The sequence below is a fragment of the Coregonus lavaretus genome (genome assembly GCF_964263955.1).
Source record: "Coregonus lavaretus genome assembly, chromosome: 16".
Lineage (NCBI taxonomy): Eukaryota > Metazoa > Chordata > Actinopteri > Salmoniformes > Salmonidae > Coregonus > Coregonus lavaretus.
The window spans coordinates 23,561,107-23,576,189 of NC_140003.1; the positions used below are offsets into that span (position 1 = coordinate 23,561,107).

Below are 15,083 nucleotides of genomic sequence, written 5' to 3' on the forward strand. Positions count from 1 at the left end.
CAGAACTTGAGACAAACGCATGCAGTATTAAGCCACGGAATGTGCTGAATGGCCAGTGAGTGTCCAAGCCCTCGTCATACCTACAATTTGTTTATTCATCAAAACTTAGCCCTTTTGCACCACTGCCAGCTATATTTCTGACACACCAGGGACCTATAGCACTACTGCCAGCACTTTAATTTACCATTGCGTTAGGTTTGTTCAAATAGAGCCCCATGTGATGTAAATAAATAAACATACATTATTATGAATTAGGTGTGTGGTAAGCAACACTAACCACCCTGCTGGTATAATTATCAGTGTCAAGCTTTAATGAAGGCTCAGAGAGACCCCCTCAATGGTCTTATGACAGGCAGACAGTCTTCTATAGAAGCACTATTGACTCATCTCCCCAGGAAGATGCCTGGCTAGCTGTTGTTCTCAACTTTGAATGTGTCCGATATGGCACCCTATTCCCTATATAGTGCACTACTTTTGACCAGAGCTCTATGGGTCCTGGTCAAAGCAGTACACTATGTAGGGAGGGAATAGGGTGCCGTTTGGGATGGAGCTTCTGTTGTTGTTTTTAGCATCTTGAGCTGAGAGCTTGGGCAGAAATGAAGCTGGCAGAGGTGTCAGTCTCTTGTCTTGGTGGTTGACGCTCAATCTTTTGTCAACACCTGACTGTGTGGATGGATCCTACCTCTTTCTCTTCTAAAGAAACTCAAGCACCACTTAAGCTTCTCTGTTTGCAGATGTTTTCCAGTCAGCTAACACTCTGTTCTGCTCTTTTCTTCTCTCTTCTAGGGATTTGAAGACCCCAAGGACAAGTGAGTAGAGAACCCTTCTCCCCATCTCGCCTCCTGTGAGTCAAGGTGGTGGGCTGCCTTCTGCTGCAGGTCATGTTTTCAGGGTTTCTAAAGACAAAATGGCAGTATCAAAGCCATAGATCTTTAAATTATCTGGATAGGTGTGTGGCAGTCACAGAATTAAACTACTGTAGCTATAATAGTCGGCTTTCACTACTGTAGCTCAGCTGGTAGAGCACGGCGCTTGTAACGCCAAGGTAGTGGGTTCGATCCCCGGGACCACCCATACACAAAAATGTATGCACGCATGACTGTAAGTCGCTTTGGATAAAAGCGTCTGCTAAATGGCATATTATTATTATATTATTATAATACACAGCATAGCAATCGAAAACACGACCAGAACATCCAACTCGCCATGTTTCTTGTATGACATGGCCATGACATTCATACCCATGAGTGGACAGTGATCTCAGTGTCTTCCCAAACTCACTTTAACGTATGCTGTCTGTTATTCATAAAACATTCTAATCACCTGGTTTGAACTTGTCCACTGATCCACTGACAATAGGCCAGATTGCCTCTGTAATTTATGCAATCAAACAATACACTGCTGATTCAACGACTGATTAGTCCAATCAAACTAACATGATGACAGTGGTCTGATGATCTCAATCACTTTGCTTGTTATGGCCACACTTGATTGAGGTGATGCAGTTCTGTGGTGAGGTGTGGAGTTAAGTTGTGGTTGTTGCGTGTGGTTGTGGTTGCGGGACTGGGGGCGGGCTGGCCCATAGAGACATAGGACCTCTTGTGATGGCCTGAAACAGAAAACAAAAAAGTGTCTCCTCGTCTTGTGTTATCTAGACATTTCATTTTCAGAAACACGCAGGAAAACCTGAACCCAGAGGACGAGGTGGACGAGTTCCTAGGGAGAGCCATCGACGCCAGGAGTATCGACCGGCTACGCTCCGAACACGTCAAGAAGTTCCTGCTGACCTTCAGAGAACCAGACCTGGAGAAGAAGGTACTGACGGGAAGTGACTCCACATAATCAGACTAGGACTCTGAGTGAATTTTCTGGATAGATCTTTAGCAGTAGATATGTCAAACGAGTGAGCAGTGTATTCGTTTGTGTCAGAATTGATTGTCAAACTCAGGGCCTTGGGTTTTTCCTGACTACAAGGCTTGACCAGGAAAAAGGTTTAGTGTTAGTCTATAACTAAGGGATTTTTCCTTGTCAGGTGTCATGGTCAGTAAAAATTGAAAAATGCAATTCTGCTACAAATTGCTACACCACTCACTGGTTTGACATATCCAGGGCATGTCAATTAAAGCTTAAATGAAGGGAGAGTGGGAGAGAGAGAGTGGTAAAAATGATTTGGTTAAAAGAGAAGATACATAAAAGGTGAGAGGGAAGGCGAGAGAGGGTGAAAGCCGACTGAAAGAGAAGAGGCAGAGAGGCCCCATTTTCAACCTGCTGTATTTCTCCTCTCCCTCTGTCTCTCTCATCCATCTGTCATTCTCTCTCGTCAGGGTCTGGTTACCCTAACGTAACAGACGTAAAATAAACGCTTGAGCAGGGTTGGAAGCATACAGTTTTCAGGCTTTGCCTCTTCTCTGCTTTTCCCTGAAAACCGGATGCTTCCGATTTCTGACAACCCCGCTGAGGGTGGGGTATGGTGGGCTGTATAGTGGCTACATAGAGGGGATCAAAATCCCTCTCTCAGTGTGTCTGCCCCCAGCCAATAGCCCAGTCTTTTGTGGGAGAGATAATCACTGCCGTTGTTTTCCTCCATTACCTGTCCACATACAGATCTCATAATTTACCTCCTGAGTACCATACATTAGGCTATGGATTGCAGTTCAGCTGTGTAACCCTTACCATGCTGTTGTGTCAGTATACTGTACAAAAGGGTTTGAAGTGAGATGTGAAGCAGTCAGCCAGCCTCTGTTTACCTTTCTTCTCTTATATTCTTCCATTTCCGTTTCTCCTTCAGTACTCCAAACAAGTGGACTCCAGATTTGGAGCGTACGTGGCCTGTGCATCTCTTGTCTTCCTCTTCATATGTTTCATCCAGATCGTCATTGTACCACAGTAAGTACTGAATCTCTCCTAGTGGATATTCATACAGTATAGTACCACAGTAAGTACTGAATCTCTCCTAGTGGATATTCATACAGTATAGTACCACAGTAAGTACTGAATCTCTCCTAGTGGATATTCATACAGTATAGTACCACAGTAAGTACTGAATCTCTCCTAGTGGATATTCATACAGTATAGTACCACAGTAAGTACTGAATCTCTCCTAGTGGTAATTCATACAGTATAGTACCACAGTAAGTGCTGAATAATTCTCTACTAGTGAACAACAGTGCATATCTCCCATATCATTCACAACCTGGAGCCCTAGGTCTTCCTGGGCTGAGGGCAGGGCTTTGGGGATGAGTAGAGGAGGAGACTGAGATAGACAGTACCTAGATGAAGCTGGTACTTGAGGGGACCCAGGACAGGCAGTCCCAGACTGGCCCAGTACAGGGACTTGGCCCAGACATTAATAAATGTCCCGTCACCTGCTGTCACCACCTTTCCTCCTCCTCTGCCGGAGGGGCTGATGGGTACCGCTGGGGCTGCCGGCAGCTGGCTGTTTGTTCATTCTCAAGGATGCTCCTCAAGTGTGTACCCCTCTATCTTTCTCTCTCTCTCTCTCTCCTTCACTCCCTCTGTATTGATATTTTCTTCACCATTCCTTTTTTATTATCCCCTTTTCCTTTATCCTTTTATCTCACGGTCTCAGACGTATTTACTCATATTTATCCTACCACTCTCTCCCTCTCTCTCTCGCTGTTCTTCCTCAGCTCCACTCTGATGATTGGGTTTTACACCACCTGTCTGATCATCCTGATGGCTGTCATGTTTGTCTCAGCAGTCTACTCCTGCTTTGGGGTGAGTACTTAGGTTTTCCCAGGAATTTGTTTGTGTTCGGAAGCTTCCTCATACTATGACGTCGATGTCTATACCACAAGACAATGGGCGACGCAATGCCCATCTATCCAGTACCCATATAGCTCTATCCCTTAGCCTGACGCACTGGCGCAGTGGGAGCTCTCTGTGGCTGTCTGGGAATGTTGTATCACACAGTATAACAGGTCTGTTTCCACAGCATGACTGGGCCAATCACACAGCAGGTAAACCTGCTTGGTGGATGGTATTGATTTTTAACTGCCCTGAGAGCAGCAGTCCCCCGGAGAGATACAGTCAGAGTCAGACTGCTTAGTGAGGCCTTTAGAGAGGAACTGGTATGTAATTGGGCGAAAGATTGAAGTGGACGTAAGCTCACAATAGGGGTATTACTGCTTTGTCAGTTAAAGATGTTTGAGAACAACGGCAGCCGACTAATGATGTCATAGCTGTGTTGTTGTTGTTCCTGGAGGGCTCTATATACACTGCTCAAAAAAATAAAGGGAACACTTAAACAACACAATGTAACTCCAAGTCAATTACACTTCTGTGAAATCAAACTGTCCACTTAGGAAGCAACACTGATTGACAATAAATGTCACATGCTGTTGTGCAAATGGAATAGACAACAGGTGGAAATTATAGGCAATTAGCAAGACACCCCCAATAAAGGACTGGTTTTGCAAGTGGTGACCACAGACCACTTCTCAGTTCCTATGCTTCCTGGCTGATGTTTTGGTCACTTTTGAATGCTGGCGGTGCTTTCACTCTAGTGGTAGCATGAGATGGAGTCTACAACCCACACAAGTGGCTCAGGTAGTGCAGCTCATCCAGGATGGCACATCAATGCGAGCTGTGGCAAGAAGGTTTGCTGTGGAGGCGTTACCGGTAGACAGGCCAGTACATCAGGAGACGTGGAGGAGGCCGTAGGAGGGCTACAACCCAGCAGCAGGACTGCTACCTCCGCCTTTGTGCAAGGAGGAGCAGGAGGAGCACTGCCAGAGCCCTGCAAAATGACCTCCAGTAGGCCACAAATGTGCATGTGTCTGCTCAAACGGTCAGAAACAGACTCCATGAGGGTGGTATGAGGGCCGACGTCCACAGGTGGGGGTTGTGCTTACAGCCCAACACCGTGCAGGACATTTGGCATTTGCCAGAGAACACCAAGATTGGCAAATTCGCCACTGGCGCCCTGTGCTCTTCACAGATGAAAGCAGGTTCACACTGAGCACGTGACAGACGTGACAGAGTCTGGAGATGCCGTGGAGAACGTTCTGCTGCCTGCAACATCCTCCAGCAAGACCGGTTTGGCGGTGGGTCAGTCATGGTGTGGGGTGGCATTTCTTTGGGGGGCCGCACAGCCCTCCATGTGCTCGCCAGAGGTAGCCTGACTGCCATTACGTACCGAGATGAGATCCTCAGACCCCTTGTGAGACCATATGCTGGTGCGGTTGGCCCTGGGTTCCTCCTAATGCAAGACAATGCTAGACCTCATGTGGCTGGAGTTTGTCAGCAGTTCCTGCAAGAGGAAGGCATTGATGCTATGGACTGGCCCGCCCGTTCCCCAGACCTGAATCCAATTCAGCACATCTGGGACATCATGTCTCGCTCCATCCACCAACGCCACGTTGCACCACAGACTGTCCAGGAGTTGGCGGATGCTTTAGTCCAGGTCTGGGAGGAGATCCCTCAGGAGACCATCCGCCACCTCATCAGGAGCATGCCCAGGCGTTGTAGGGAGGTCATACAGGCACGTGGAGGCCACACACACTACTGAGACTCATTTTGACTTGTTTTAAGGACATTACATCAAAGTTGGATCAGCCTGTAGTGTGGTTTTCCACTTTCATTTTGAGGGTGACTCCAAATCCAGACCTCCATGGGTTGATACATTTGATTTCCATTGATAATTTAAGTGTGATTTTGTTGTCAGCACATTCAACTATGTAAAGAAAAAAGTATTTAATAAGATTATTTCATTCATTCAGATCTAGGATGTGTTATTTTAGTGTTCCCTTTATTTTATTGAGCAGTGTATATTTCATTTCCTGCTTTCTCCTCATTGGCTGATGGCCGGCTTGGGAGAAATGAAATAAGCCCTTAAATGGGAATTGGAGACAAGAAGAACAACAGGCTTATGATCTTCTTTAGTTGTATACTGATGAGATTAAATTAGGGATTTTTATATATTGTAAGCGGCTTTGATAATATTGTCATTGTGGCACTGTAAGTGAGGGGTTTAGAATTCCAAAGAGTATTCTTCATAACTCACCAGGTCAAATGCGATCTCTATAGGATCTACACTACAGTTATGATACTGTATATATGTTGAAAATGCTGCATGCATTGTAAGGGGACTAAACACCTCCCTCTGCAACTGGATCCTTATTACTTCCTGGCGGGCCGCCCCCAGGTGGTAAGGGTAGGTAACAACACATCTGCCACACTGATCCTCAACACGGGGGCCCCTCAGGGGTGCGTGCCCAGTCCCCTCCTGTACTCCCTGTTCACACATGACTGCATGGCCAGGCACGACTCCAACACCATCATTAAGTTTGCCGACGACACAACAGTGGTAGGCCTGATCACGGACAACGATGAGACAGCCTATAGGGAGGAGGTCAGAGACCTGGCCGTGTGGTGCCAGGATAACAATCTCTCCCTCAACGTGACCAAGACAAAGGAGATGATTGTGGACTACAGGAAAAAAAGAGAGGACTGAGCACGCCCCCATTCTCATCGACGGGGCTGTAGTGGAACAGGTTGAGAGCTTCAAGTTCCTTGGTGTCCACATCACCAACGAACTATCATGGTCCAAACACACCAAGACAGTCGTGAAGAGGTCATGACAAAGCCTATTCCACCTCAGGAGACTGAAAAGATTTGGCATGGGTCCTCAGATCCTCAAAATATTCTACAGCTGCACCATCAAGAGTATCCTGACTGGTTGCATCACCGCCTGGTATGGCAACTGCTCGGCCTCCAACCGCAAGGCACTACAGAGGGTAGTGCGTACGGCCCAGTACATCACTGGGGCCAAGCTTCCTGCCATCCAGGACCTCTATACCAGGCGGTGTCAGAGGAAGGACCTCAAAATTGTCAAAGACTACAGCACCCTAGTCATAGACTGTTCTCTCTGCTACCGCACGGCAAGCGGTAACGGAGTGCCAAGTCTAGGTCCAAAAGACTTGTCAACAGCTTCTACCCCCAAGCCATAAGACTCCTGAACAGCTAATCATGGCTACCCGGACTATTTGCACTGCCCCCCCCCCACCCCATCTTTTTACGCTGCTGCTACTCTGTTAATTATTTATGCATAGTCACTTTAACTCTACCCACATGTAGATATTACTTCAACTACCTCAACTAGCCGGTACCCCCGCACATTGACTCTGCACCGGTACCCCCCTGTATATATAGCCTCCCTACTGTTATTTTATTTTAGTTCTGGTCTTTTTTTCTCAACACTTTTTTGTTGTTGTTTTATTTTACTTTTTTATTAAAAAATAAATGCACTGTTGGTTAAGGGCTGTAAGTAAGCATTTCACTGTAATGTCTGCACCTGCACCTACCTGGCGCATGTGGCCAATGAAATTTGATTTGATTTGATTTGAGTCTGGTTTTGTGGAAGAGGAGTAGGACAGCACTTCAACCAACATGAGTTGAATTGCAGCCAAAAGTCATAGCTGGTATTGTGGCCTATAGGATACAAACACAACATTCTCTAATAACTCAGGGATGAAATAGACTGACCTACTGACCATGCCCTCTCCCTCCGTCCCCTGCGCTCGGGACAGTTTTTCCCGGTGCCTCTCCAGACCCTGTCCAAGAGTATCGTCCAGTCCAGACTCAACAGCACCCTGGTGGGAGTCTTCACCATCATCCTGGTCTTTCTCTCTGCCTTCATCAACATTGTAAGTCCCTGAGCTTCCACTCCAAATGGTTGCACAGATCATTTGAAGGGCAAAACCCTGACAGCAAAGCTTACATGCTTATGCATTAATGAGTGTTTGACATCTGTGGGTTGTGTTCATTAGGGCACACCGCAGCTAAACATTTTTGCAAACAGAAAACAAAAACAAGTATTTCTTATTGGACAAGTTCAGATGTTTCGTGCCTACTGAACACTGCCCAGTTCTCATTCATAATCATGTTAACCCCATTTGACCTCTGCCCTCTGCGCCCTAGTTCACCTGCAGTACTGGAGACCTGAGGACTTGTCTGAGCTGGGAGCTGAACATCAGTCGCAGCAGTGTCAACGCCTGCCATGCACGCAGCCTCAACTACACCCTTGAATCACTAGTCGGCTTCTGTGGCAGCCCCTCACCCAACTGCAACTTCCCTGAGGTGTGTGTGTGTTTGTGTGGTGTGCGTGCCCAGCTGGGCTTGAGCCAGAAGTGGCCAATTCATTTCACAATGGCATGCTAAAAGATTTGCAAATGTTTGACGTCTCTCTCACTCCCTCTCGGCCTCCCCCTTCTCTCTCCCTCCCTCTACCTCCTCTCCTCCCTGCACCCTCCCTCTCTCCCTCTCTCCCTCTCTCTCTCCCTCTGTAGTACTTCTCTTCCTGTGTGTTGTTGAGCCTGCTGGCCAGCTCAGTCTTCCTGCAGGTCAGCAGTATAGGTAAACTCCTACTCATGCTCTTCATCGAGATCTTCTACGTCCTCATCATGGAAGTGCCAGAGGTCAGCCTGTTCGACAACGTAGACCTGCTGGTCATGGCCAACGCTATGTGAGTATTTTAGAAAATCCATTAACTTGCAGGTACAAAAAAAAAGTAAAGCCATGAAAGAAAATTGATACCCTAACATTGTTGAATACTCCCGCAGAAGCCTTTGGGTAGAAACCTTGCACAATAAAACTGCAGGAGCATTCAACAGTGTGCCGGTATCTACCTTTCTTTCACAACACTAGTGACATAAGTTAATGTGTTTCTGTGGGATCATGAGGCGACTTTACCACAACGGTACAGTGTTGTGTAGCGATTTGTACTGGCTCAGGTTCTCACAGTTCAAATTACAGGTTTTATTGTCACGTGCACAAGTACAGTGAAATGCCTTTCCCAACAATGCAGTCATCAATACCAGTAGTACTATAAAATAAAGTAGAACAAAAACACACGAGAAATAGAAATAAGAACACGATAAAAGTAATGAAGCTATATACAGGGTCAGTTCCAATACCATATTTACAATGTGCAGGGATACTGGAGTGGTAGGGGTAGGTATGTATAGGGGTAAGGTGACTATGCATCAGGATATATGATAAACAGAGTAGCAGCAGCATATATGATGATTGTATGTGAGTGTGTGTGCGTGCGTGTGTAGAGTCAATATGAATGTGTGGGCGTGTTATGTGTGTGTGAGTGTGTGTTGTGAGTGAGCATAGAGTCAGTGCAAAAATACAAATAAAAAGGATCTATGCAGATAGTCCGTATAGCCATTTTGTTAGCTATTTAGCAGTCTTATGGCTTGGGGATAGAAGCTGTTCAGGAGCCTGTTGGTGTCAGACTTGGCGCTCCAGTACCGCTTGCCATGCGGAAGCAGACAGAACCGTCTATGGCTTGGGTGGCAGGAGTATGTAACTGCAGGATTGAAAATGTTCAATAGTATTTTATGCTAATGCATTCAGAGCAAACCAGGAACGTGTCAGATTTCTCATATCTTAATTTACTGATGTACACCTAGCTTTAGATATGATGGAAGAAATGAGAAGAACTCTGGGTAGTGTAAATTGCCCAGTAGATACATTTTAGACTGAGTTGAAAGGAATGAATGGGTGGACGAATGACTTGCGCTAAACCATGCCAGTTATTTACAACAGGCAAGCAGCAGATTTAAATTCAAACCTCTCCTGAGTTTAGTGTTGCGTTTACTTAATGTAATGGATGACTGTTGGTTAGTCCAGGGCCAGGTGCTGTCTACAGTTATCCGTCTCTCAGATGAAGTGGAGGTTTCGGTTGCCCTGCTTCTCCCTCTCCCTAAAATGTGCTCTGTTTGTTTTCTCTTCACAGTGAGCACATAAATGGAACAAGGTGAGATTTATGTAGCTTAACACTACTAAACAAATTGAAACACACAAATTATTTGAGATCAATTGTATCCATTATACTATAGCTTTAATGCCTCTGAATGCTCGGCTATGAAAAGCCAACTGACATTTACTCCTGAGGTACTGACCTGTTGCACCCTCTACAACCACTGTGATTATTATTTGACCCTGCTGGTCATCTATGAACGTTTGATCATCTTGAAGAACAATCTGGCCTTACATGGCCATGTACTCTTATAATCTCCACCGGGCACAGCCAGAAGAGGACTGGCCACCCCTCAGAACCTGGTTCCTCTCTAGGTTTCTTCCTAGGTTCCTGCCTTACTAGGGAGTTTTTCCTAGCCACCGTGCTTCTACATCTGCATTGCTTGCTGTTTGGGGTCTTAGGCTGTGTTTCTGTATAGCACTTTGTGACATCTGCAGATATAAAAAGGGCTTTATAAATACATTTGATTGATTGATTGATCCTATAGATCTTCCTGGTACTTCATATGCCTTAGGTAGTTAGATAACATTGATAAACAGTGTTGTGACCTTGTATATTGTTTAGTAATGGTATGTAGTATCTAACGTTATTAGATAACATAGATTAAAGAGTGCTGTGGCCTCAGGCCTGTAATTGATCTCTGTAGTTGATCTGTAGTTGATCTTTGGTGTCTGTCCTCTCTGTCTAGCTGTGTGATGGACTCTAAGGTCCCTCTGAAGATCATGACTCCCGTGGTCATCACTGTCTTCGTCCTGGCCTTGTATCTACACGCCCAGCAGGTGGAGTCCACAGCCAGACTCGACTTCCTCTGGAAACTACAGGTAGGTGTGTGTGTGTCTGTGTGTGTGTCTGGGCTATCCAAGGTCATTGATACCTCTTTTCCCTGCCTCCCTCCTTCCTTCCTTCCCTCCCTCCCTCCCTCCTTCCCTCCAGGCCACAGAGGAGAAAGAGGAGATGGAGGAGCTACAGGCCTACAACCGTCGCCTCCTCCACAACATCCTCCCTAAAGATGTGGCCGCCCACTTCCTGGCACGGGAGCGCCGGAACGACGAGCTCTACTACCAGTCCTGTGAGTGTGTGGCCGTCATGTTCGCCTCCATCTCCAACTTCTCTGAGTTCTACGTAGAGCTGGAGGCCAACAACGAGGGAGTGGAGTGTCTCAGGCTGCTCAATGAGATCATCGCAGACTTTGATGAGGTGAGAGGGGAGGGGGGAGGAGAGAGGTATGAGGAGGGGTGAGGAGGCGGGAGGAGGAGGAGAGGTATGAGGAGGGGGAGGAGGAGGGAGGAGGAGGAGAGGTATGAGGAGGGGGGAGGAGGAGGGAGGAGGAGGAGAGGTATGAGGAGGGGGGAGGAGGAGAGAGGTATGAGGAGGGAGGAGGAGGAGGAGCAGTATGAGGAGGGGGAGGAGGAGAGAGGTATGAGGAGGAGGGAGGAGGAGGAGAGGTATGAGGAGGGGGGAGGAGGAGGAGTGGTATGAGGAGGAGGAGGAGAGGAGAGGTATGAGGAGGGGGGAGGAGGAGGAGTGGTATGAGGAGGAGGAGGAGAGGTATGAGGAGGGGGGAGGAGGAGGAGGAGGAGAGGTATGAGGAGGAGGGAGGAGGAGGAGAGTTATGAGGAGGGGGACGAGCAGGAGAGGTATGAGGAGGGGGGAGGAGGAGGAGAGGTATGAGGAAGGGGAGGAGAGGTATGAGGAGAGGGGAGGAGGAGGGAGGAGGAGGAGAGGTATGAGGAGGGGGAGGAGGAGGGAGGAGGAGGAGAGGTATGAGGAGGAGGAGGAGAGGTATGAGGAGGGGGGAGGAGGAGGAGAGGTATGAGGAGGGGGAGGAGGAGGAGAGGTATGAGGAGGAGGAGGAGAGGTATGAGGAGGGGGGAGGAGGAGGAGAGGTATGAGGAGGGGGGAGGGGGGAGGAGGAGGAGAGAGGGGCCTTTCTCTTTGTGTGTGTGTGTGTGTGTGTGTGCGTGCATCTCTTTTCTATCATATTCCTCCTTATATAACTACCGTTATGGGTACTAGTGACTATTCTTGGACCCTGTTATGTTGAAAGAGAGCTAACAATGTCAATGCTATTAACCCAAGCAAACCAAGTAGTAAATGTATTTCTCTCACCACTCACTTCCCCATTCTCCTCTTCTTCCCCCAGATCATCAGTGAGGACCAGTTCCGCCAGCTGGAGAAGATAAAGACCATCGGCAGTACCTACATGGCTGCCTCTGGCCTCAACGACTCTACCTACGACAAGGAAGGCCGCTCACACATCAGAGCCCTGGCAGACTATGCCATGAGACTCATGGATCAGATGAAGTACATCAACGAACACTCCTTCAATAACTTCAAGATGAAGATCGGTAAGGCTGCCTATGGGAAAGATAATTTTGTTGCCTTGTTGTTTATTTTGACGTGACAATTGGTTATTCATGAGTATAATGGTATGCTTAAGCGATAGTGCCTCACAAAATGTATAATGAGTAATGGTAAAAATGTGACCTAACCTGTAAAAAACTCTGCTGGCCCATAACCCTGAAAACCCCCCAAAATGATATTGAACATACTGTGTATATTGTTAAAAACATCCTGAACCATATCCCTGTCCACCTGCTGCAGGTCTGAACATGGGTCCAGTGGTGGCTGGGGTGATCGGGGCCAGGAAGCCCCAGTATGATATCTGGGGGAATACAGTCAATGTTGCCAGCCGCATGGACAGCACTGGCGTACCTGACAGGATCCAGGTAACTCACAGACACAGCACGGTAGAAACTGATAACACACCTAGGATTTGTTCTGTGACCTTTTTCTGACTATGATGAAGACCTAAGGCTCGAACATTTTTGATAAAGCACATGGGAGCATAGCTTGCAGTGTGCGGTCTTTTTAAAAATATATATATTTTGAATATTATCATGTGGTAGTGTGAAAGTGGAGGCAGTGTGCCTATGATCAAGATATGTGGACACTGCTATCTTCTCAGTGTCACTTTATGACTAAAACGTCTTACTTTCTACCCTTTATTCCCTTCCTCCACCTCTCTCTTTTCTCTTTCTCCCGCCAGGTGACCTCTGACCTGTACAATGTGCTGAACTCCTATAACTACACACTAGAGTGCCGAGGCCTGGTCAAGGTGAAGGGTAAAGGAGAGATGCAAACCTACTTCCTCACTGGAGGACCTCCCAGCAGTTAACACCCAGGGTGTGTCTGAAATGGCACACTATTCCATGTATAGTGCACTACTTTTGACCAGTAGTGCACTACATAGGGAATAGGGTGCCATTTCAGACGCGGCCTATTCAGAAGCAGCCCCAGTAACAGACTGACACTGGCGCAGGAGAAGTAGAAGGCTCAGGGGAAAGGGCTGTTGGACTAAAGGGGGCTGACCCCCAAGCCTTTGACAGGCAGGCTCATAGACCTGTGTTAGCTTGGGGAACTTTCTGCCCCCCACCCATAATCCTTTTCCTACATTTAGCCCCTCCCTACCTGCACAGGTCAGCCTCCGATTGGCCCAGAGTGAAGGAGACCCCACCCAGCCTCCTCTCGGATTGGGGGAAAGAGACAGAGGGAGGGGCTTAGAGGGCCTGGGTTCGCTGAAGAGACCAAAGAAGTCCCATCAGACTGCAGCAGACAGAGACACATTATGACAGCAGCAATCTCGCACAGTCTTATTTCCACCAGTCAGAGTGTGAGATAAGGAACAGCTTACAGCCAATCATCTCGCAGTACTTTAGGTCTCTGTAAGGTTCTCTGAGGAAATGGCTACACTACGTGTGTCGTCATAGACATTCTGCTGAAGTATCCAAGTCGCTCCAAACAAACCCTGCATGAAGACACTGAAAACCATATATACACGTAAAACACACACTGTTTTATGTGTATATATAAGTGTATATATGTGAAAACAAATTGTTTTTGTCCATACAGTCCATGTATGTTGTCTTTGTACACTGTTGTACTGTTAAGTGGTACAGATATTGCAATTCTCCAAACCATGGGTATACTACATACTAACATGGCCATCGCCAGCCAGCACAGCAGCACTGTCAAACCCTTTACTAGGAGCAATGTGTTTCATCACCAGTAGGGGTCCTAGGTGGGCCGTGTTAACCTGGCTGGGTACTTGAATGACCAGAGTGAGACTGCTCTACTCTGCTCTGCATGAGTTTACAGAACTCTTCCCCAGTACACTTTACTCACACACGCACACGCAGAAACACACACACACACACAGACATGCGCTAGACACACACATACATACGCAAATAACACACACAGACCCCACCACACACACATGCTTGAACTGAAAACACTTTCAACCGAGGATGTCAATGAAAAGCTTTTTTTGTATTTTCAACATTTTGTATTTTGACTCCAAAACACCAAACTCTATCAGATATTTTAGATTCTATATTTTGTACATTAATATATTAGAGAGAAATATCTATAAATAAACACCAAGTGTAATCGGATGTACATAGCTGACAGAGACCTATTACAATCATGCACATTCGCTAGGGGTGGGGATATCAAGCAGTTGCCTGCACTTGTGGCAAGGCCATTTTATTTTACCTTATTAACACCCTGCAGTCAGTCCATACCATAGATATATATAGTTTTGGTGCTCTAAGACGCCATTTTGCAGTACACTGCTACTGTCCCCACCCCATCCCACCACCCCTGGCTCAATCAGATAGTATGACCCAATGAATGTCCAATGTTCTCCAATGAGGCCTTTATTCTATAGGCTATAATATACTGATGATATGTTAAATAAAGTAAGGACCAGCTTTGTGGGAGTCCATGTGGAGATGTTTTAATTTTGACCTTTGACCTGCTGTATGTTTTTATTCCTGGTTGCATCACAAATGGCACCCTATTCCTTATATAGTGCATTACTTTTGACCAGGGCTCATAGGGCTCTGGTCAAAAGTAGTGCACTATGTAGGCAATAGTATGCTATTTGGGTCGCACACCCGTTTTACTAGAGCAGCCCCATTAGATGTCTTATCCTCTGGTCTTTAATAATTTCAAACTAAAACCCTTCTACATTCTTTAGTCCCTCTCCACTCCTCAAAATGGTGCCATGTTTTGCTCTTGTGACTTTTTTTTTACCGTCATTGTGTGTCATCGGTTGTGTTATAAGGTTTTATAGGAGGTTGAGATTGTACTTTAGTTGCTGGGCCTTTGAAAATAAGCAAGGAAAATACAGTGCCATTGAATTCCATTTACCTTTAACGTTCGTTCTCAAACTTGACTTCGGGGGGTTGGGTATATTTCAGGTGATGGGACAGACTGTCTCTGTTAG

General features: G+C 46.6%; 1 protein-coding gene across 1 annotated transcript in view; it reads left to right on the forward strand.

Annotated features, from left to right (window-relative positions):
- Positions 1–12,968, forward strand: part of adcy5 (adenylate cyclase 5) — a gene marked incomplete at both ends in the record, with an annotated part of 122,185 nt that extends 109,217 nt beyond the window's left edge. Inside the window, 12 exons of the mRNA XM_084179519.1 lie at positions 787–809; positions 1,671–1,815; positions 2,789–2,886; positions 3,651–3,738; positions 7,551–7,667; positions 7,942–8,100; positions 8,310–8,485; positions 10,479–10,611; positions 10,724–10,987; positions 11,934–12,138; positions 12,395–12,519; positions 12,840–12,968. Coding sequence (XP_084035645.1) covers positions 787–809; positions 1,671–1,815; positions 2,789–2,886; positions 3,651–3,738; positions 7,551–7,667; positions 7,942–8,100; positions 8,310–8,485; positions 10,479–10,611; positions 10,724–10,987; positions 11,934–12,138; positions 12,395–12,519; positions 12,840–12,968 — 1,662 coding nt within the window. The remainder of the gene's footprint in view (positions 1–786; positions 810–1,670; positions 1,816–2,788; positions 2,887–3,650; positions 3,739–7,550; positions 7,668–7,941; positions 8,101–8,309; positions 8,486–10,478; positions 10,612–10,723; positions 10,988–11,933; positions 12,139–12,394; positions 12,520–12,839) is intronic.
- Between the last annotated feature and the right edge of the window lie 2,115 nt (positions 12,969–15,083).